Source organism: Garra rufa, chromosome 18 (genome assembly GCF_049309525.1).
Source record: "Garra rufa chromosome 18, GarRuf1.0, whole genome shotgun sequence".
NCBI lineage: Eukaryota > Metazoa > Chordata > Actinopteri > Cypriniformes > Cyprinidae > Garra > Garra rufa.
This window is the reverse complement of record NC_133378.1, coordinates 13,650,415-13,671,545: the sequence shown is the minus strand read 5'-3', so window position 1 is coordinate 13,671,545 and position 21,131 is coordinate 13,650,415. Positions and strand designations below refer to the sequence as shown.

The 21,131-nt window shown below is 40.7% G+C and overlaps 1 protein-coding gene across 1 annotated transcript in view; it reads right to left on the bottom strand.

The window, feature by feature from the left end:
• The window catches only part of cc2d2a (coiled-coil and C2 domain containing 2A), a 49,952-nt gene that overhangs the window by 26,325 nt on the left and 2,496 nt on the right, over positions 1–21,131 (bottom strand). The window contains exons 4-15 of the mRNA XM_073822651.1: positions 20,916–21,075; positions 20,693–20,829; positions 20,442–20,573; positions 12,011–12,220; positions 11,826–11,932; positions 8,685–8,825; positions 8,458–8,614; positions 7,397–7,632; positions 6,301–6,478; positions 6,068–6,221; positions 5,810–5,957; positions 5,581–5,719 (exon numbers count right to left, since the gene is read on the bottom strand). Coding sequence (XP_073678752.1) covers positions 5,581–5,719; positions 5,810–5,957; positions 6,068–6,221; positions 6,301–6,478; positions 7,397–7,632; positions 8,458–8,614; positions 8,685–8,825; positions 11,826–11,932; positions 12,011–12,220; positions 20,442–20,573; positions 20,693–20,829; positions 20,916–21,075 — 1,899 coding nt within the window. The remainder of the gene's footprint in view (positions 1–5,580; positions 5,720–5,809; positions 5,958–6,067; positions 6,222–6,300; positions 6,479–7,396; positions 7,633–8,457; positions 8,615–8,684; positions 8,826–11,825; positions 11,933–12,010; positions 12,221–20,441; positions 20,574–20,692; positions 20,830–20,915; positions 21,076–21,131) is intronic.

Below are 21,131 nucleotides of genomic sequence, written 5' to 3'. Positions count from 1 at the left end.
TCAACATCGCATGGCTCCTGTTCAAGCCCCCGCTTATCCCCTATACGCGCAGCAATGCACGCCCCCCGCTGGAGCCCCCCTTACGCACAGCAGTGCTCGCCCCGCTTTTCCCGTCACGCTCAACATCGCATGGCTCCTGTTCAAGCCCCCGCTTATCCCCCTATATGCGCAGCAATGCACGCCCCCGCTGGAGCCCCCCTTACGCACAGCAGTGCTCGCCCCGCTTTTCCCATCACGCTCAACATCGCATGGCTCCTGTTCAAGCCCCCGCTTATCCCCTATACACGCAGCAATGCGCGCCCCCGCTGGAGCCCCCCTTACGCACAGCAGTGCTCGCCCCGCTTTTCCCGTCACGTTCAACATCGCATGGCTCCTGTTCAAGCCCCCGCTTATCCCCTATACACGCAGCAATGCGCGCCCCCGCTGGAGCCCCCCTGACGCACAGCAGTGCTCGCCCCGCTTTTCCCGTCACGCTCAACATCGCATGGCTCCTGTTCAAGCCCCCGCTTATTCCCCTTACAGAACAGCAACGCCCGCTCATGCTAAAGCCACCCCGCTCGCTCCCCCCATGCCGCAGCAACGCCTGCTCATTCTAGAACGCCCCGCTCATTCCCTTTACGCACCGCAATGCCCGCTCTCACCATAGCCCCTGCTCGTTTCCCCACGCCGCTGCATTGCCCGCTCTCGCTAGAGCGCCCCGCTTATTCCCCCATGCCGCAGCAATGCCCGCTCTTGCTAGAGCGCCCCGCTTATTCCCCCATGCCACAGCAGTGCCCGCACGCACCGCAATGACCGCTCTCGCCGCAGCCCCTGCTTACTTTCCCACGCTGCAGCAATGCCCGCTCTGACTAGAGCGCCCCGCTTATTTCCCCATGCCGCAACAATGCCCGCTCTGACTAGAGCGCCCCGCTTATTCCCCCTTTCACGCGGCAGCCCCCGCTCAGTCCCCTTTAGCGCAGCAAAGCCCACACATCCTAGAGCACCTAGCATGTTTCCCCTACGCCACAGCAGCACCCACCCCCAAGAAAACGCCATTCTTCATTCCCCCTAATTGCCACCCCACATAAGGTTCTCTTTGCTTTTCCTTCCCTAGCAGTGCCCGCAGCAGCTCCTCCCGCGCTTCCCCGCCGCTAATCGTCCAGCATCCCTCCAGCTCAAGTTAAGCTTTTTGGGGGGCCACCTGGCTGCTGTCCTGCAGTTATTTTGCACTTTGGGGGAGCGCTATTGGGTTCGGGCCAAAGGCCGAGCTCGGACCCCTCTCCCTGGGCAGGGGGAGTGCCCCGGGCTCGGGAATGACTACCGAGCTCGGAGCCCTCTCCCGGACAGCATGCCAAACACGCTTAACTTTACGCTGTTTATTATATGCAAAAGCGAACTAGTGAAGTGATGTTTCATTAACAAATTTCAGGAGGAGCTCGCGCAGATAATTAACACGGCCAATTCATCATCAGCAATCACTCCCTATCCAATCACTCTCCCTATCCCATTACTACAGTCCCTTTAAATAACCAAGCAGTCCTACCTTCAGCTATCTCTGATTCCAGCATCCCTCCCACCCCCCCTGTTTATTTTCTCCTCACCTCCAGCCAGGGGGGGAGCGCTATTGGGTTCGGGCCAAAGGCCGAGCTCGGACCCCTCTCCCTGGGCAGGGGGAGTGCCCCGGGCTCGGGAATGACTACCGAGCTCGGAGCCCTCTCCCGGACAGCATGCCAAACACGCTTAACTTTACGCTGTTTATTATATGCAAAAGCGAACTAGTGAAAAGTCCACTATACAGTATCTCACAAAAGTGAGTACACCCCTCACATTTCAGCAACCATTTTAGTATATCTTCTCAAGAGACAATCAGTGGTGTCAAAAGTATTCACATTCATTACTCAAGTAGAAGTATAGATAGTGAGATTTAAAAAGACTTTTGTAGAAGTTGAAGTATCAACTCAAGCTTTTTACTCAAGTAAAAGTATAAAAGTACTGGTTTCAAAACTACTTAAAGTAAAAAAGTAAAAGTAATGTAAGGGAAAAAAATGCCATTAAGGACCAAAGCTTAGGCCGCGCCACAGGGGCCTATTGTGCACTACCCCACCTCCCCAAAAAACATTTCTAAAGGCCATAGTGACTATGTTATATTAAAATGTTAATGTTGAAAAATTTGGAATGAACTAGGCTACCTGTTTTAGCTGCATATTTGCCCATTGAAAATAAACGCATTTTATTGCAATGCAAATAGGCTACATTAAAGAACCATAAATGTGTACTACTGAGCATTAACGTGTTTCATGGAGCGGAAGATATGATGATTAGTTGCTGCCTATAAGTATTGTTATCGCAACATTGTCAATCGCGTTGTCAATCACAAACTATTATTTATTCAAACGTCTTTCTATCAAACTACCTACTATAGCTTCATTTGCAGAGGATGAAGAGAAAGCACCTGTCTGATAAATAAGCAAGTAGTCGAGAAATAATAACTTGTAAGAAATCATCTTTTTTGAGTAATGACCCGAACAATGGCTATATCCTTGCTGGAGTGCAGGGCCTTTATTTAAAGTAAATAAATGAATGAATAAAACAGGACAGAATCAAATAATGTTAGATACTGAATTCAAATGCGACTTTTATTAATAATTTATAAAATTAATAATGCATTTTTGTCATATAAAAATGCATGCAGTAAAGCATTGATTTTGAGCTAGAATGCAGGACTTTTATTGCTAAGAAATTCTGTAAAAATTACTTACTTTTATAGAACACAAAAGATATTTTGTAGAATGTAACCAAACATATTTGTTCACCCTTGATTTCTACTCTATAGACACAATTTTTGAATTTCTCAAAGTATCTTCCTTTATGTTCCACAGAAGAAAGAAGTTCATACAGGATTGGAATTACATGATGTTGAGTAAATAATGAAATTTTTTATTTTTGGGTGAACTGTCCCTTTAAGAACTTTAATATGTATAGTAAACACCTCATTTATATAAGGCACTGATATTTATCTTTAATCAGGCTCTTACTGAATTAACATTTTACTCCAATTAAAATGAATTACAACTTAAAAGAAAGAAATTATTGCTTAAAATCCAGATATTAACTGACTAGTATTAGTAAGATGTCGTCACAAGAATAAATTTACAATGGTTGTTTTTTTTAAATAATTCATAATAATAAACTATGAAATTTTTAATAAAAAAATGACAGTAATTATGTATTGACGTTTATCACTTTACCTCCTCATGCAGCTGTTTTCAGCAGCCCAGCAGAACCTACAGAACCTTTAATGTTCTCATATCACACAACTGCCAAACACAATTCTGTGTTAAATCTAAATGTGTCAAGCAACTTGAACTTGCGCTATTTATTACTTTGCATCGCGCTGTGCGGGTGACTGATTCCGCCACGTCACACTTTTGGACTATTTGCAGTTTCGAATGTCATTTAAAATAGCGCATAATGTGCGGGAGGTCTGCCTCTCTTCGGCGATCGGGCCACCGGGAATGTCCCGGTTTCCCGGTTCTCCCCGATGGCCAGGAGTGTGACGTGATTTGTGTCATGTCACGTGCAGGTGTGATGGATCGTGTACAAACCAATAGGGAGTCGGAATGGTATATGTTTATACTTCTCATCCAACCACAACCAAATTCACTCTATGTGGATGGCGCAATTTATCTTTCTGGATAGTTTTTTTTTTTTTTTTTTTTGAACGATGACATGAATGAAAACTAGCCGAAAAGATATAGGAGTAACGAGTCTATTTTTAAAATGTAAGGAGTAGAAAGTACAGATAATTGCGTGAAAATGTAAGGAGTAGAAGTAAAAAGTCGTCTGAAAAATAATTACTCCAGTAAAGTATAGATACTCAAAATTTCTACTTAAGTAAGGTAACGAAGTATTTGTACTTCGTTACTTGACACCTCTGGAGACAATACTATAGAAATGAAACTTGGATATATCTTACAGTAGTCAATGTGCAGCTTGTATAGCAGTATAGATTTATTGTCCCCTGAAAATTACTCAACATACAGCCATTACTGTCTTATTGTCAGGTCTGGAGACATACTTGGTCACCCCATCACCTTCAACTTCAGCTTCCTCAGCAAGGCAGTTGTCGTCTTGGTGGTGTGTTTGGGGTCGTTATCATGTTGGAAAACTGCCGTTCGGACTAGTTTCTGGAGGGAAGGCATCATGTTCTGCTTCAGAATGTACAGTACATAATGGACTCCATGTTTCCCTCAATGAACTGCAGCTCCCCAGAACCAGCAGCACTCATGCAGCCCCAGAACATGATGCTACCACCACCATGCTGGACTGTAGGCAAGACACAATTTTCTTGGTACTCCTCACCAGGGCATCGCCACACATGCTGGACACCATCTGAGCCAAACAAGTTTATCTTATAGTCTCATCAGACCACAGGACATGGTTCCAGTAATTCATGGTCTTGGTTGTCTTCAGCAAACTGTTTGCGGGCTTTCTTGTGAGCCAGCTTCAGATGAGGCTTCCTTCTGGGACGACACCCATGCAAACTGACTTGTTGCAGTTTGCAATGTATGGTCTGAGCACTGACAAGCTAACATTCTACTTCTGCAACCTTTAAAGCAATACTGGCAGCACTCATGCGTCTGCTTTTTGAGGACAGGTTTTGAACCTGACGCACAGAACGAGTGCTCAACTTTGTTGATCGACCCTTGCAAGGCTTGTTCCGAATGGAACCCATCTTGGAAAACCTCTGTATAACCCTGAACACTGTAGAGTAACTCAGTTTCAGGGTGTTACTGAACCTCTAATAGCCTTGGCCATCTTTGTGGAGAGCAACAATTCTAATTCTCAAATCCTCAGAGAGTTCTTTGCCATGAGATGCCATGTTGAACATCCAGTGGTCAGCATGAGAGAATTGTACTTAAAGCACTAAATTTTAACTGCTCTAATACAAGACACACAACTTTGTATGGTCCTGTCAAGCAGGCAAAAACATAAACATGATGAATAGGACATATGGCTTTGCATGGTTAAACAACATACTGCTGTTATCACTTAGGGCAGGGTTCCCCAAATCTTACCCTGGAGGTCCAATGCGCTGCAGAGTTTAGCTCCAACCCTGATCACACTCACCTACCTGTTATTCTCTAATGATCCTGAAGACCTTGATTAGCATGCTCAGGTGTGTTTGATTAGGGTAAGAGCTAAACTCTGCAGGAAAATGGATCTCGAGGTCCAGATTTGGTGATCCCTGACTTAGGGTGTACTCACTTTTGTTGCCAGCTATTCTGACAATAATGGCTGTATGTTGAGTTATTTTCAGAGGACAGTAAATCTATACTGCTATACAAGCTGCACATTGACTACTCTAAAATATATCCAAGTTTAATTTCTGAAATGCAAGGGGTGTACTCACTTTTGTGAGATACTGTAAAAAATCCTGAAATGTTTTTCTTTTCGACTGAAGAAAGAAAGACATGATCATCTTGGTTGACAAGGGGGTGAGTAAATCATCTGTAATCTGTAAATTTTTGTTCTGGAAGTGAACTTCTTTAATGACATTTGTCTGGTGAAGGACTGTATAGAGAAATCTGGGAAAAGTACCGAGAGTAGTTGCATGATGGAAGCATTGTTGGGGTCATTGGGATCAAGGCGAGACTCAGCCGCCCACTTCCCCAATTTCTTCATGTCGTTCAGCCCAGATGCTCCAATACATGCTATAGCATCCATCTGCCTGAGACCACTGAAGAAAGAGAAAACAGTGGATCTTATCCAGCACAGCTCTGAAAATAATGCACTAATGGAGGGCTGGATCGCAATTTGGCTTTCTGACCTGTACATGCCTCCTCCAGGCTGACTGGACGGGGGAGCGAGGGGGATGTCATCTTCCCCTACAGCCCATGACACGCAGCAGGAGAGCTTCCCTGACGTCAATAGGGTCTGCGTGTTAGTGCCGTCAGCCTCAAAAGAGAACGGAACACCTACCAAAAACAAGATATAAACCGACCTGAAGGCTGCATCATTCCACTTCATGACTCATGACTGTGACACACAAAAAAATCAGTTTAGGATGGTTTAAAGAGGTGTTTACCACTGCCGACCCCCTCGTGGTTAAATGTGACTCTTTGGTTGCTGCTGAACTCCATCTCCTCAAACGGTGCACTGCCAGTAAGCCCGGAAGATTCAGGAACAGGCACACACACCTCAGCCAGCTGGGAGGAGGACGAGCCGACACTCTCAAACACCTGTGAGACAACATCCAGAATGTCTCAGACATGTAAAGACTAATGGCAATGCAAATATGCGGACATAATGCAACCTTACCTGGAGTTTGATGCTTTCTGGCCAGTTTACTATCTTCAAGTTGAAGATTTGACCAAAGTGAACTCTGAAATCCATGTTGAGGGTTCGACTGTCTGTTCTGGAAACTTCTTTATCGTTGTACAGGACTTTGATGAAGAGGGCACGTTTGGCCACATCTTCTCTACGAGCAAACTCAGCACTAGAAAAGACAAACGAAAACTACATTTTTACATTTTCTGCAGAAAATATGAGTGTTTATCTACGCAGAAGTCAGTGTGTTTCCACGGAGTGGTGTGATGTGGTTTCCAGAGCCTACGTTTCAAAGGCCCACCAAACCAACATCAAAGAACTAGCAGCAATTAAAGGGGACATTAGATGCCTATTTTTCAAGTTGGTATGATTCTTTAGGGAATTCCTGAAATGTCTGTAACATACCTTGGTTAAAATTTTTCTACGGTCATATAAAACAACACCTTTTTTACCTCTTTTTAGCTCTGTTCACGGCGATTCGTTGCATGTCTCTTTAAATGATAATAAGCTACTGCTCACCCCACTTCTCTCTTCCATGGCATGTGTCGATGCAGCTCGGAGGTGGCCTTTGATGACATCACCCTAAACTTCAGCTTCTCATCAAACTTTGTCAAATCAAACGCTTTCTACAATCCGAAGCGTCCCACAATTTCTTCTCTTCTGTGTCAGTCTTTCACACAGTCAAAAGAGTATCACAACGCGAGAAGAAATTGTTGAATAAAGTCATTATTTTTGTTTCCTTTGCACACAAAAAGTATTCTTGTAGCTTCATAACATCACAGTTGAAGCACTGATGTCACATGGACTATTTTAACGTTGTCCTTACTACCTTTCTGTGTTTTGAATGTGTAAGTTGCATTGCTGTCTATGCAGGGTCAGAAAGCTCTCGGATTTCATCAAAAATATCTTAACTTGTGTTCCGAAGATGACCAAAGGTCTTCAAAGTTTGGTGAGTAATTAATGACAGAATTTTAATTTTTGGGTGAACTAGCCCTTTAAAATGAGCAACTTTTAAGCATTTAATTTTTTAACACTCACTACCTGAAGGTCCAAATTAAGTGTATCAGTGTATGTGTGTGTCATTCACCGTGGGCACTGCTCATTGGGGGTAACAGGCCCAGAGACAGTAAGTTCTGGAATCAGAACCGGTTCTCCAGGTTTCTTGCAAATCCTGGCAGCCTTCTCCCGCACTTGCTCTTCTAGGTCGCCCATGTCTGGCTTTTCTGGAGGTTCTGGCTTCTCTGGCTCCTCACCCAGCTCTTGCTCACTTTCCTCCTCCTCCTCCTGCTGTCTTTTCTTTTTCTGCTTTTTCTTTAAGGCTTTCTAAGGGAGTCAGAAACATGTAGTTAAAGGAAAAGTTCCCTTCCAGAAGTAAACATTACATGATTTTTCACCATATAGAGGACTTCAATGGTGGCCAACAGGCTGACATTTCAGCGCAACTTCAAAGGGCTCTACATGATCCTAGCCGAGGAATAAGGGTCTTATCTAGCGAAACGATCAGTCATTTTCTCAAAACAATAAAAATGTATATAGTTTTTAAACACAAATGCTCTTCTTTTCCAACTCAGCTTTTACATAATCATGTTGAAAAGGCCATGCGGAAGTACCGACCCAGTGTTTACAAAGTGAACGTGCAAAGAAAGTCAAACGGCTTTTACAAAAAGGTAAAACAACAATGTTGGAGGAGGAAATGAGACAGAGTTTTTCGCACTACCCTACCTTTTTGAACCAAAGTACAAAGATGAAGAGCTAACCGCGTATGATCTTTCCAAATTGATTATGCAATGCGTAAAGACATGCATGTGCATTGCAGTGCAAGTGCAAGATGAGCATTTGTGGTTTTTTTGTTTGTTAGTTTTTTTAGAAAATGACCAATCATCTCACTAGATAAGACCCTTATTCCTCTGCTGGAATCACATAGAGCCTTTTGAAGCTGCACTGAAACAGCAGTTTGCATTTTCAACTTGTTGGCCACCTTTGAAATCCACTATATGGAGAACAATCCTGGAATGTTTTCCTCAAAAACCTTAATTTCTTTTTGATTGAAGAAAGCAGGAAATTTTTATTCTTGAAGTGAACTTCTCCTTTAACATCTCCAAGGTTATGAATGCATGAACAGTAGCTGCATCTCATGTGTAGTAGTACCTGTTTTCTCTTCCAGGATTTCCATTCCTCATGTTGTCTTCTGTATTCACTCATCTTCCTCTGATAGTCTTCCTCTGCCTCGGCCTGCAGCTCAGACACCTCCGCCATGACGTCATTCTCAAACTCCTGCTCGTCCTGCTCTCTGTCCACCTTCTCCCTGCACAAGTCACTCGTCTCATAAAACGAAGCACAAACACAGAGCCCAACACATATGAAAGAAGCCGTACCTCCTGATGAAGAGTTTGAAGGGTGTGTTGGTGAATCTCTGAAAGTCTCTCAGAGCTTTGAGCTCCTTCCACACTTTGATGATGTTTTTGAGAAGAGCTCTGTCCTTCTCCTGCTCCACGTCACGCAACTGACGAGTGTGTCTGACGATACAAGAAAACAAAGAATCAATTTAAAGGAGTAGTTAACTAGTTCACATGTGCAGATAATGTACTCACCCCCTTGTCATCCAAGATGTTCATGTCTTTCTTTCTTCAGTTGTCAAGAAATTATGTTTATTGAGGAAAACATTTCAGGACTTCTCTCCATATAATGGACTTCTATGATGCCCCCGAGTTTCTAAAATATAGTTTAAACACAACTTCAAAGGGCTCTAAATGATCCGAGACGAGGAAGAAGAGTCTTATCTAGCGAAAAAATTAGTTTTTTTTCCAAAAAAAAAATGATATACAATTTATATACTTTTTAACCTCAAACGCTTGTCTTTGTGTATTCCGGTTCAAGACAGTTAGGGTATGTTGAAAAACTCCCATCTTATTTTCTCCTCCAACTTTAAAATCATGATACATCGCTGCAGAAGTACCGACCCAGTGTTTACAAAGTGAACATACTAAGAAGGTCAAACACTCTTTACAAAAAAAAGGTGAAACAGCGGTGTAGGGCGATTTTGAAGTTGGAGGAGAAAATGAGTTGGGAGTTTTTTTGACCTACCCTAACTGATTATGAGTCCACGCAGAGCTAGACAAGAAGAGCATTTGAGGTTAAAAAGTATATAAATTGTCAATTATTTTTACAGGGTTTCTACAGATATTAACAAATGAAATTTAAGATTTTTTAAGATCTTTTTAATACCACATTATGTGAAATTTAAGACCTAAACCTGTAATGGAAATACACATTATATTACATACATAAATGTGACCCTGGACCACAAAACCAGTCATAAGGTTAAATTTTACAAAACTGAGATGTATGCATCATATGAAAGTTCAATAAATAAGCTTTCTATTGATATATGGTTTGTTAGGACAGGACAATATTTGGCCGAGATACATCTTTTAAAGATCTGGAATCTGAGGGTGCAAAAAAATCTAAATACTGAGAAAATCACCTTTAAAGTTCTCCAAATTAAGTTCTTAGCAATGCATATTACTAATCAAAAATTACATTTTGATATATTTATAGAAGGAATTTTGCAAAAAATATTCATGGAACATGATCTTTACTCAATTTCCTAATGATATTTGGCATAAAAGAAAAATCAATCATTTTGACCCATACAATGTATTTTTTGGCTATTGCTACAAATATACCCCAGCAACTTAAGACTGGTTTTGTGGTCCAGGGTCACAAATGTAATATTTATTGTGTTTAATGTAAAAAGAAAACTAAATTTCAAATGTAAAAAGAAAACAAAATATCCCCACAAATGTACCACATCACCAAGATTTTGGTGGTCTAAACCATTTATTCTGAAGCAATAGTTCTATCAGCTTTTACATACTTAAATCTGCATTTTTAGACCTTTACAAAGGCCCATTTTTTACAACTTTTGATATGTATGCGTCACCTTATAATGTCAAATTATTACAGTTTATTAATACGTTTTATAGGGCTGTTACCAGTCAGATTAAATAATTTACACTGCAACATAAAACTGCAATAAATTATGTTATGAGATTCATGTTTTAAATACATTTATGAATATACCTTTTAGAAAAAAAAAAAAAAACCTCTCCAACGCATAGTGAGAGCAGCTGAGAGGATCATTGGTGTCCCTCTCCCCTCCCTCCAAGACATCTACAGCACACGTCTCACCAAAAAAGCCCTCTGCATAGCAGCGGATCCCACCCACACAATGCAAAGCTTCTTCAGCCTGCTGCCATCAGGGAGGAGACTGCGGAGTCTCCAGGCCAGGACCAGCAGACTGAAGGACAGCTTCATCCTTCAGGCTGTCAGGAAGCACAACTTTCTCCCTACTCTGCCCCCACTTCCCCTCTTCTGCCCCACAAACTTTCTGAACTCTGACACACACACACACACACACACACACACACACACACACACACACACACAAACACACACACACACACACACTGACCTGCACCAGTCACTTTGTGCAGCATTGGTCTGCCAACTACCTCACACTACTCATAAGACAGTTACAAGACTGCTCTGACACTTTTACACATTTACAAGCTCTATTTTTCATTTTATATATTATATGTTTATTTGTATTTATTCGTATTTTTTAAATTCTACCTTTGTATTTAATGTTACTGTTTGTATTAATGTTACTTTTGTATTAATGTTACTTGTATGCACCATGGGTCTGAGAGTAACGCAATTTCAATTCTCTGTATGTCCTGTACATGTGGCAGAATTGACAATAAAGTTGACTTTGAGAAATGTCGTGGGGAAAATGCATACTTTTAAACATACTAAACCACCAGTAGGTGGCGGTAAGTCCCTTAATGAGTATGTCATTGAGTGATTCATTTAACTGATTTCTTCAAAACTGAATCATTTAGTAGCAAAACACTACTCAGTGTTGCTTAGAGAATGTGCTATGCTTCTGCTTTGATCCTTGTTTTGAACTATTTTCATTCGTAAAATAGAACAAAACTGTATAGAACAAAGTCTGTCCAATGATTGTAAACAGTCATTAGGTCCGTCAGACTTAAGATATTTTGGTGGTAATGTGACCAAAAATATTCAAGACTCATCAAATCTGAATTTAAGACTTTTAAATAAGTCTTTTAAGGCCTTTTATCAGGAAAACGTTATTTAAGACCCGCGGACACCCTGTTTTTTAGAAAATAACCAATCATTCCGCTAGGTAAGACCCTTCTTTCTCGGCTGGGATTGTTTAGAGCACTTTGAAGCTGTATTTAAACTGCATTTTGGAAGTTTCAAACTCGGCGGCACCATAGAAGTCCATTATATGGAGAGAAATCCTGAAATGTTTTCTTTAAAAAAACAATTTATTTACGACTGAAGAATGAAAGATATGAACATCTTGGATGACAAGGGGGTGAGTACATTATCTGTACATTTTTGTTCTGGAAGTGAACAACTTCTTTAAATGCGATGAAACAATTAAACATAAATATAATAGATAGAGGTGATTGGAAATGTCTTACCTCACTTCCTGTTTGTACTCCGCTATCCTCTGCTGGGACACCTGACTCAGAGCCTCTCCTCTGTGAAGCTCCAGCATATTATGAATTGTGTTCCTCAAGCTGTTTAACTACACACACACTGAGCATAAGTCTAAAGAACAATAAGTTGAGAACAGATTGGTTTTGATAGCACTCTTCTGGGTTACCTTATCAGTTAGGAGTCGTGTGAGGTTCTTGTGCTGTCTGGTCAGGTGCTGATCGTAGAGCTGGGCGAGACGGGCTGCCAACACATGTTCACGACTGAAGAGAGGATGATGGGAGAAGATGAGGCCGGATACATCTACATCCAGCTGGTAGTCTGCTTGAGGGTCGCCCATTCCAGCTATGTAGAGGTTCACATGCTTCGACTTCAGAGCCTGTGATAGTGCAAACAGTGGAAAACACCATTTCATTAATTCTCATTGTGCAGCATACTGTAAAGGCGCCCTATTATGCTCTTTTACAAAGTCTTTATTTTCTTTTGGGGGTGCACAAGAACATGCTCTCATGCTTGGTGGTTTGACGCATTATTTTTCAGATAATTTACATTATTACTCGATTGGCTCGATTAGTTCCGGGTTTGATGAAGCTCCGCTTTCTGAAAAACTAAATGTGTTGTGATTGGTTAGCAATCCCACTGCCTTGCGATTGGCAAACAGCTTAGACAGCATTTCAATCCTGCCACGCCCCTTCACAAGCAGAAAGCTCCATGTACAACTGCGTAAGCTAGATTAAAGTGATTCTCACATTTTAAATATGAATATTTTTCCTACAAAAGCACATCGGATTACAAAAGGAGGCTTTTACTAACCCCTCATGGAGCCATGTGAGGCAGTTTTTATTATGGATCAACTTGTTTTGGACTGATGGAGAGAAACACTTGTCTATGCCATTCAGTCTATTCCGTTCTAAAGCTTGGGAGTACCAGGATTATTTTTAATATAACTCTGATTGCATTCGTCTGAACGAAGGAAGTCATATAAACCTAGGATGCATGGAGGGTGAGTAAATAATAAGCTACAGCAGTGTTGGTCCTATAGTCAGCCTTCGAGACACATGATATTATCATTATTGTGCTAATTTATTTAATTATTTACATGCCTGAAACCAGCTCCAGCATAAAGCTAGTAAAGCTATCTACACTGTATGATGAAAAAATCTTACCACACACTGGACACGTCTACGGTGCAGCTCCGAAGCGACCACCGATGTCCGTCACTCTAGTCAATGCTTGTGTTTACATCAGCCGTGGCTCCGCATGTGTTTTGACCCTCTATACCACACACGTCAACGGTGCGGCTCCAGCACGGCTATGGGAGCAGTTTGCGGGCACTTTATTCAATGCTCGCGTTTATACCAGGCGCCCTGCGGCACGCTGAAGTGTCCCAGAAGCACCTGTCCATGCTACACGGCTAAAGTTAGACGAATGCCCCACCTCGTCCCTCCCCACTCACCAATGATTCAAATTTCCGTAGGCGGTATTTATTTAAATGATATTCTAATGGCACGTGTTGTGACATCATAGCATCTGGAAAACAAATGCTGTAGTCCAAAGGAGCCATTCCTTGTAGTTCTTGAAAAGGGATTTTTTCAAAAACTAAATATCTCCCTTTGGAGTTTGACTTTGAGATTTGTAACTTTGTAGATGTTTTTTATGCCCAAACATACAAACAAAAAGTCAAAAAGCATAATAGTTCACTTCCAGAATAGTCATTTACAGATAATATACTACTCACCCCCTTGTTATCCAAGATGTTCATGTCTTTTTTTTCATCAGTTGTAAAGAAATTATGTTTTCCGGCTTTCTCTCCATATAATGCCCCCAAGCTTGAACTTCCAAAATGCAGTTTAAACGCTGCTTCAAAGGGCCCTAAACAACCCCAGCCAAGGAAGAAGAGTCTTACCTAGCGAAATGATCCGTTATTTTCAAAACAAATTGACAATTTATATACTTTTTAACCTCAAATGCTCATCTTGTCTCGTCTCTAGGATGTGCATGCGTAGTCTGTGTAATCCGGGTCAATACAGTTAGGGTATGTCCAAAAACTCCCATCACGTTTTCGTCTTCAACTTCAAAACCATCCTAAAATGCTGTTTTACCTTTTTTTTGTAAAGGGCGTTTGATCTTCTTTGTATTTTCACTTTGTAAACACTGGGTAGGTACTTCTGCAGCAATGTAGGACGATTTTAAAGTTAAAGATGAAAACGAGATGGGAGTTTTCCAACATACCCTAACTGCATTGACCCGGATCACACACAGACTACACATACACATTGCAGAGACGAGACAAGACAAGCATTTGAGGTTAAACAGTATATAAATTGTCAATTTGTTTTGAAAATAACCAATTGTTTCACTAGATAAGACCATTCTTTGAAGCTGCGTTTAAACTGCATTTTGGAAGTTCAAACTTGGGGGCACCATACATATGGAGATCCTGATTTTTTTTTTCCTCAAAAACCATAATTTCTTTACGACTGACGAAAGAAAGACATGAACGTCTTGGATGATAAGGGGGTGAGTACATTATCTGTAAATTTTTGTTCTGAAAGTAAAGTAATCCTTTAAGTACTCTGTATACTTCAGTTTTCTCAAATTTTCATCAGCCGTGTGCTCCTAGTGTCATCTATGTTTCTCATTTTCACTCTTTTATGTTCTAATGGATTGCATTACCAAAGCACTTAGCGTCAATTGGTTCCACATGTCTGTGAGCAATTTAATAGTGTGCACATCTTCTGGTTCACTTTTACTGGCATGCAGCATTCATAACACACTAATACCTCTAAGATTTATTAAACACACATGGCTGAATGGGTGTGCTATTTTTCTATTGTATGTGCGTGTATTATGACGTCTATTACATATCTCCTATTTTGAGTTGTGTAAGGCGTGACAGGCACATGTGACCTCACTGCCCTGTCTCACAGCACAACCCGTGACAACATCACACATCTGGATCCCATCTCCGTTCTCACACCTCTCATCTCCACAAATATTATTGGCAGTTCATATTGCCTGGAAACAGGATGCATGGAGGATAAGACACCAAAAAGTTCTAGTAATCATAACAGGATTGCATTTTAGCATTCAACAGCATAAAGAGCTGAGAGTTGGTGGCCTGATGTGTTTTAGACAAAGACAGGTTTTCACCCAGAAAGAGCACATGAAATGTTTCAGAGCTGAGCAGAATTATTATTAAAGGGGTCATCGGATGCAAAACTAACTTTTACATGTTGTTTGAACATCAATGTGTGAACATCATGTAACAAGACGATTACTGAAATGATCTCAGCAGGTCCTTTAATGACAGCAATGCAGTGGAAAGTTTTTTTTTTCGGGATTAAGTTAATTTTCATGGCAAAGAAGGACTATGCAATTCATCTGATCAGTCTTCATAACATTCTGGAGTATATGCAAATTGCTATTATAAAAACTTTAGCAGCAACCTTTCCAATTTCCAATATTTATGTAATTCTCAAAACTTTTGGCCACGACTGTACATATGCATCTATGTTCATGTGAATCATTCAATCAATCAAATGACAATCCCTTTGTGCAGCTTCACCCACAGCAGAAGTGAGTATAAGGGTTGTTTATGCATCTTTGCAAATGGCCTTTCTTAATGTGCTTGTTGGCAAGTTTTGCCGATAAACACAGTAAATGCAGCTAAACGCGGTAAAATACGGCTAAAGTAAACATTACAGCTGGTAATCCCTCAGCAGAGAGGGGCGGGGCGAGCAGAACTCATTTGCATTTAAAGGGCCCATGCAATAAAATGAGCTGATATTTTGCAGAGCTGATATTGACTTTTACACTACTATTGAGAATTTTTAACCAAAGTATATTATAGACTTTTCATTAAGACCCTAAAGAATCATATGAATTTGTGGAAAATGGATATCCGATGACCTCTTTAACTATGAAATTTCCAAGAACTTGCTATGAGATTTTTTTTTTCATTTCTGTGAAATGTTTTCAAGCTAAAAGATACACTATATTGCCAAAAGTATTGGGACACTCCCTTTCTACTAAACAGGTTTGACTACTTTGGTAATTTCTATTACAAATCTTAATGTTTAAGCATATAACGATGTTCTAAGGAAATTGTGTGCTTTTAATTTAATAGCAACAGTTGGGACAGGACCCTTTCTATTCTAAAATGACAATCCCTTTGTGTATAAGGCAAGGTTCATAGAGAAATGATTGATTCAGTCAGTGTGGAAGAACTTGACTGTTCTGCATAAAGCAAAGTCCCAATCTTAGCAGAACACCTCTGGTGTGACTTTAAATGCAGACCTTGAGCCAAAACTAATCACCAAACACCAATGACTTGTACATACACTATATGGACAAAGGTATTGGGACACCCCCTTGTTTACAACAGAAAAAGGTACTTCTAAAACTGTGGCAACAAAGATGAAAACATAATTCATGTATTTAAAAATTGTATTTCCATCTCTGTTGCACCAGTTTTGTAAGTGTCTAAAATGACTGTACCCATATGTACAAGTCATTGGTGTTTGGTGATGAGTTTTTGGCTCAAGGTCTGCATTTGAAGTCACACCAGAGGTGTTCAGTTGGGATTAGGACTTTGCTTTCTGCAGACCAGTCAAGTTCTTCTACACTGACTGAATCAAACATGTCTTTTTGAACCTTGCCTTATACAGAGACATTGTCAGGTTTGAATAGAAAAGGGTCCTGTCCAATCTGTTGCTATAAAATTAGAAGCACACAATTCCCTAGAATTGTGTTATATGCTTAGACATTACGATTTGTACTCATGGTAATTACTAAAGTAGTCAAACCTGTTAATTAGAAGGGGGTGTCCCAATACTTTTGGCAATTTAGTGTATATACAGGGTTTCCATGAGCATTTTATGTAAAACCAGTGCATTTGATGTGACTCATGTTTCACGTGAACTCCACAAGTCTTGCAAAACCTAATCTGGCAAAAACTAGTTATTCTTTAAAAAGAAATCATTGTATCAGCCTGGGAACTTGGATAAGGGTCACGTTTTCACTGTGAGCTATATGTAGGGGCTATGACTCTATCATAAAAACTGTTTTAATGATGGTATCACATTATGAAGTTGTCACTCACTTTTCCTACTTTCACCGTGTCATGTTGCCTATTAGAATGCTTTGAGATTGACCCCAAAATCAAGATTTTAGGGGCAGAAAAAGCCCCTGTATGTGGTTTTGTTTGCCTTGTGCCTTGTGAAAGTATTCATATACCTTAAATCTTTCACGTTGTTTTGTTGCTGCCTTATGTTAAACTTTAAATTACTTTTTTTCCACATCAATATACACTCCATACAGCATAACGGCAAAGCAAAAAAAAAAAAAAAGTTTTTAACATATTTGTTAATGTATTAAAAATTAAAAGCCTAAATGCTTCCATTGCATAAATATTCATACCCTTATCTGGGACAGTTGAATGGGTATGGAAAGGCACACACATCTTAATAAAAGGTCTAACAGCTGAAAATGCAAATCAGAGCAAAAACCAAGATCTGAGGTTAAATAAAACTGTAGAGCTCAGAGACAGGATTGCATCAAGCCACACATTTGGGGAATAGTTCAGAAAAAAAATCTGCTGCATTAAAGGTTTACAGAGGCATGTAGTGTTGCCCTTTGTGGAAGAAGTTTGAAACAACCACAACTCTTCCTAGAGCTGGCCTCTTGGCCAAACTGAGTAATTGATGGAGAAGGGCCTTGGCTAGAGCTGTGACCAGGAAGCTGATTGTCACTCTACAGTAGTTGAGCTCCATGACCATATAAGCAGATGGGAGAAATCCACAAAAGGGCAAACATCACTGCAACATTTTACCAATCCAGTCTTTATGGTGGTGTGGCAAAACTCAATCCTCTCCTCAGTAACACATAAAAACACACTTGAAATTTGCAAAAAAAACACTAAAGCAACTAAGACTGTAAGAAACAAGATTCTCTGGTCTGATAAACCTCAATTCCAAGCATCATGTTTGAAGGAAACCAGGCACTGCTCATCACCTGTACAGTAGCATCCCAAAAGTAAAGTGTGCTGGAAACTGAGGGACTCATAAGAGCAGAAGAAAAGCTAAATGCACCAAAATATTGAGATAGTCTTAATGAAACCCCAGTCCAGAGCATTCAGAACCTTAGACTAGGCAGAAGATTTATCTAAGCACACAGCAAGAGTGGCTTATAGACAACTCTGTGAATGTCCTTGAGTGGCCAAGCCTGAACCTGGGCTTGAAACCAATCAAACATTTCTGGAGAAACCTGAAAATGTCTGCCAGACCCCATCCAAGCCGATCGAGCTTGAGAGGTTAAGAAGTGAGACGAAGAATGGCAGATAACCGCTAAATTTTGATTTGCAAATCATGTTGCATCATACCTAAAAAGACTTTAGGCTGTAAAGGCGCTTCAGCTAAGTACTAAGTTAAGGGTGAATACTTATGCAATGTACTTATAAAGTAAAATTTATAAAGTTGTGACAGTTCTGTTTTTGCTTTGTCATTATGGTGCATGGAGTGTAAATTCACCAAAAACAGTAGATGTGGTTTCTTTTTCCAGGGCAGAAACAGAGTTTTGCAGGTTTGTGTTTTGACGAACATTTTATTAAAAAAAAGGCCTAGTTCGACATCGTTTATCCAGATTTCCACATCGTTTGATACTGAAAGATAGAGCGGTCCCAGCTATAAAAGATCCCAGTCATGATTCAGAACTGCAGATGGTAAGTGAAACGGCATCAAATGTCTGTGTTTTGTTGGCAATCGGCACGCGAGTGCTCATCAATCTTTAGCTCCGCCCACGGTGCGCCTCCAAGGAGCTCAGCTGTTTTCAGAGAGAATCGTAAAGCTGTATCTTCTCTTTGTAAATATGATAAAACTAAAGACTTTTTGGAGATATGAACGATGCAGTACTACTCTATAGGTACTCAAGATTAACATAAGATTGGGTGAAACTGTGTGTGTTATGCAGCCGTGGCCTAATGGTTAGAGAGTCGGACTTGTAACCCAAAGGTTGCAGGTTCGAGTCTCAGGTCCGGCAGGGATTGTAGGTGGGGGGAGTGAATGTACAGCACCCTCTCCACCCTCAATACCACGACTGAGGTGAGTCCCTTGAGCAAGGCACCGATCCCCCAACTGCTCCCCGGGCGCCACAGCAATGGCTGCCCACTGCTCCGGGTGTGTGTTCACGGTGTGTGTGTTCACTACTGTGTGTGCGCACTTGGATGGGTTAAATGCAGAGCACAAATTCCTAGTATGGGTCACCATACTTGGCCTCACGTCACTTCCTTTCAGTTTAACATAAAGCAGCAACATAACAAAATGTGAAAAAAATTAAGGGGTATGAATACTACTCAATAGGGCTGGGCAAAAAAATTGATTTTTCGATGTATCGTTTTTTAAAATGCAGTCGATTCTCAAAGGCCACGTATCATTTTTTTCTATATTTATTTACACAAGCATTAAACATAAGATTAATGTTAATCTTATTACTAGTCTAATCCACTAGGTGTCATCCCCTTATTTACCTTGCACTGTTACAACGGAGACGTAACGTTATTCATTCATTGCTTAAAATGGCGGATTCAGGTGCGTTCCCGATATCAATCACCTTCACATAAAAAGTCAGAGGTATGGAAGCATTTCACATTTTGCAAGCAAGATAAAGATACAGTGGACAAGAACACAGCTATATGCTTGATTTGTAATTCTGAGGTGAATTGCTGTAGTAACACTACAAATCTGCAGAGTCATTTGACAAGACATCACCCAGACGTGCAGATTCTAGTACCCCGGCAGCCTAACCCAAGTACCCATGTGTACTTAAAATTAAGGGCTCTACAGTGCGACCATTTCACTCGCATTTGCGCCGAAAAATTTACTGAATGCCTGATTTTGCTCCATTTCTACATCTCCATTCAAACACAGCGGTGTTTCGTTGAATGAACGCGCATTTTAAACGAATCTAGTGAAATGATTCAATTTCCCATTCATAAAAACAGTCACTCGCTTTATTCCTGAACGAACCATCAGTTCGAACGAATCAAATGAATGATGCTCATTGCCGCCACCTGCTAGCAGTTACGTAAATCTTTAATGTTTCTGTATTCTCTCTAAATTTTTTGTTAGATTTTTGGATTACTGTTTAGAATGTGCTCCTAAGATTTTGCACAAGTGCTCCTCACAATAAAAACAAGCGTAGAGCCCTGAGTGTTTATATACAGGTTTGTGGCTCTTTATTTCCTTTTATTAATTAACCATTTGTAATCTTATGTTCACTGTGAATTTTTTTTATGAATGTAAGATTTGTATTAAATATATATTCATTCATATTATCAGATCAGGAATCGAAATCGAATGTCGAATCGAGAATCGAAATCGAATCGAATTAAGAACTTGAAAATCGAAATCGAATCGAAACATCTGAATCGATACCCAGTCCTACTACTTAAGGCACTGTACATCTGATAAGGGTAAGAATGTCCCTGGAAATCATTTTAAGGTGTCAAATATTGTCCCTTTATGTAAAAGATCATTTCTATCAGAATATGAAAATCTTTGTGTGTTTCAAAAATACACTAAATGTATAATTAGATCTCTGACCTTTCTGTAGACAGTCTGCAGCGCTGGGTCCAGCTCATCCTCAAGGTGGAAGAGAGGCGGTCTGGAGGAGGACTCTTTGATGGGATCAGGCAGAGCAATAATACGCCCATCGTCTCCAAACCACTTCCTTCCCTGCAGAAATCACAAACCCTCACATTAAAGACAACAGAAATTGTAAACAAATTTGTGTTTATACAGAATAATTTTAACAGAAGTTATTTTCTGCTTGTGCCCAGTCATGATTTCTTTACCTCAGCCTGCTTCAGTATTCGGTTTTCCAAAATGTTCTGATTGGTCAGGCAGACAGGTGGCCTCTCTCCCACATATAACCCTTCCTCCTCCAGGTAACGGGGACGCACGTTCTCTGGCAGCTTACTGGAGGAAGGGACTGCATGACAAATGAAAACCACTGATTATTTGACCTGCTGGAGGAGGGTTAAGGTGAAGAATTGAAGAGTGTTGCTGTTTCAATACCTGGCCTCATGCTGGGAACAAACAGTGTCTCTCGCTCCCTCTGCAGTCGCCTGCTGTAGCCTAAATATTCCGCCCTCCTCACTTCCAGGAAGTCCTGTGCTGATTGGTCAATGATGAACAAATCCTCCTCTTCATCTCTGACCAGAGGAGCATCTTCATCCTAAACAGTGATTGAATTTCATTAAGGGTAGTTTCTAGCAGTGTAGCATGCTATTT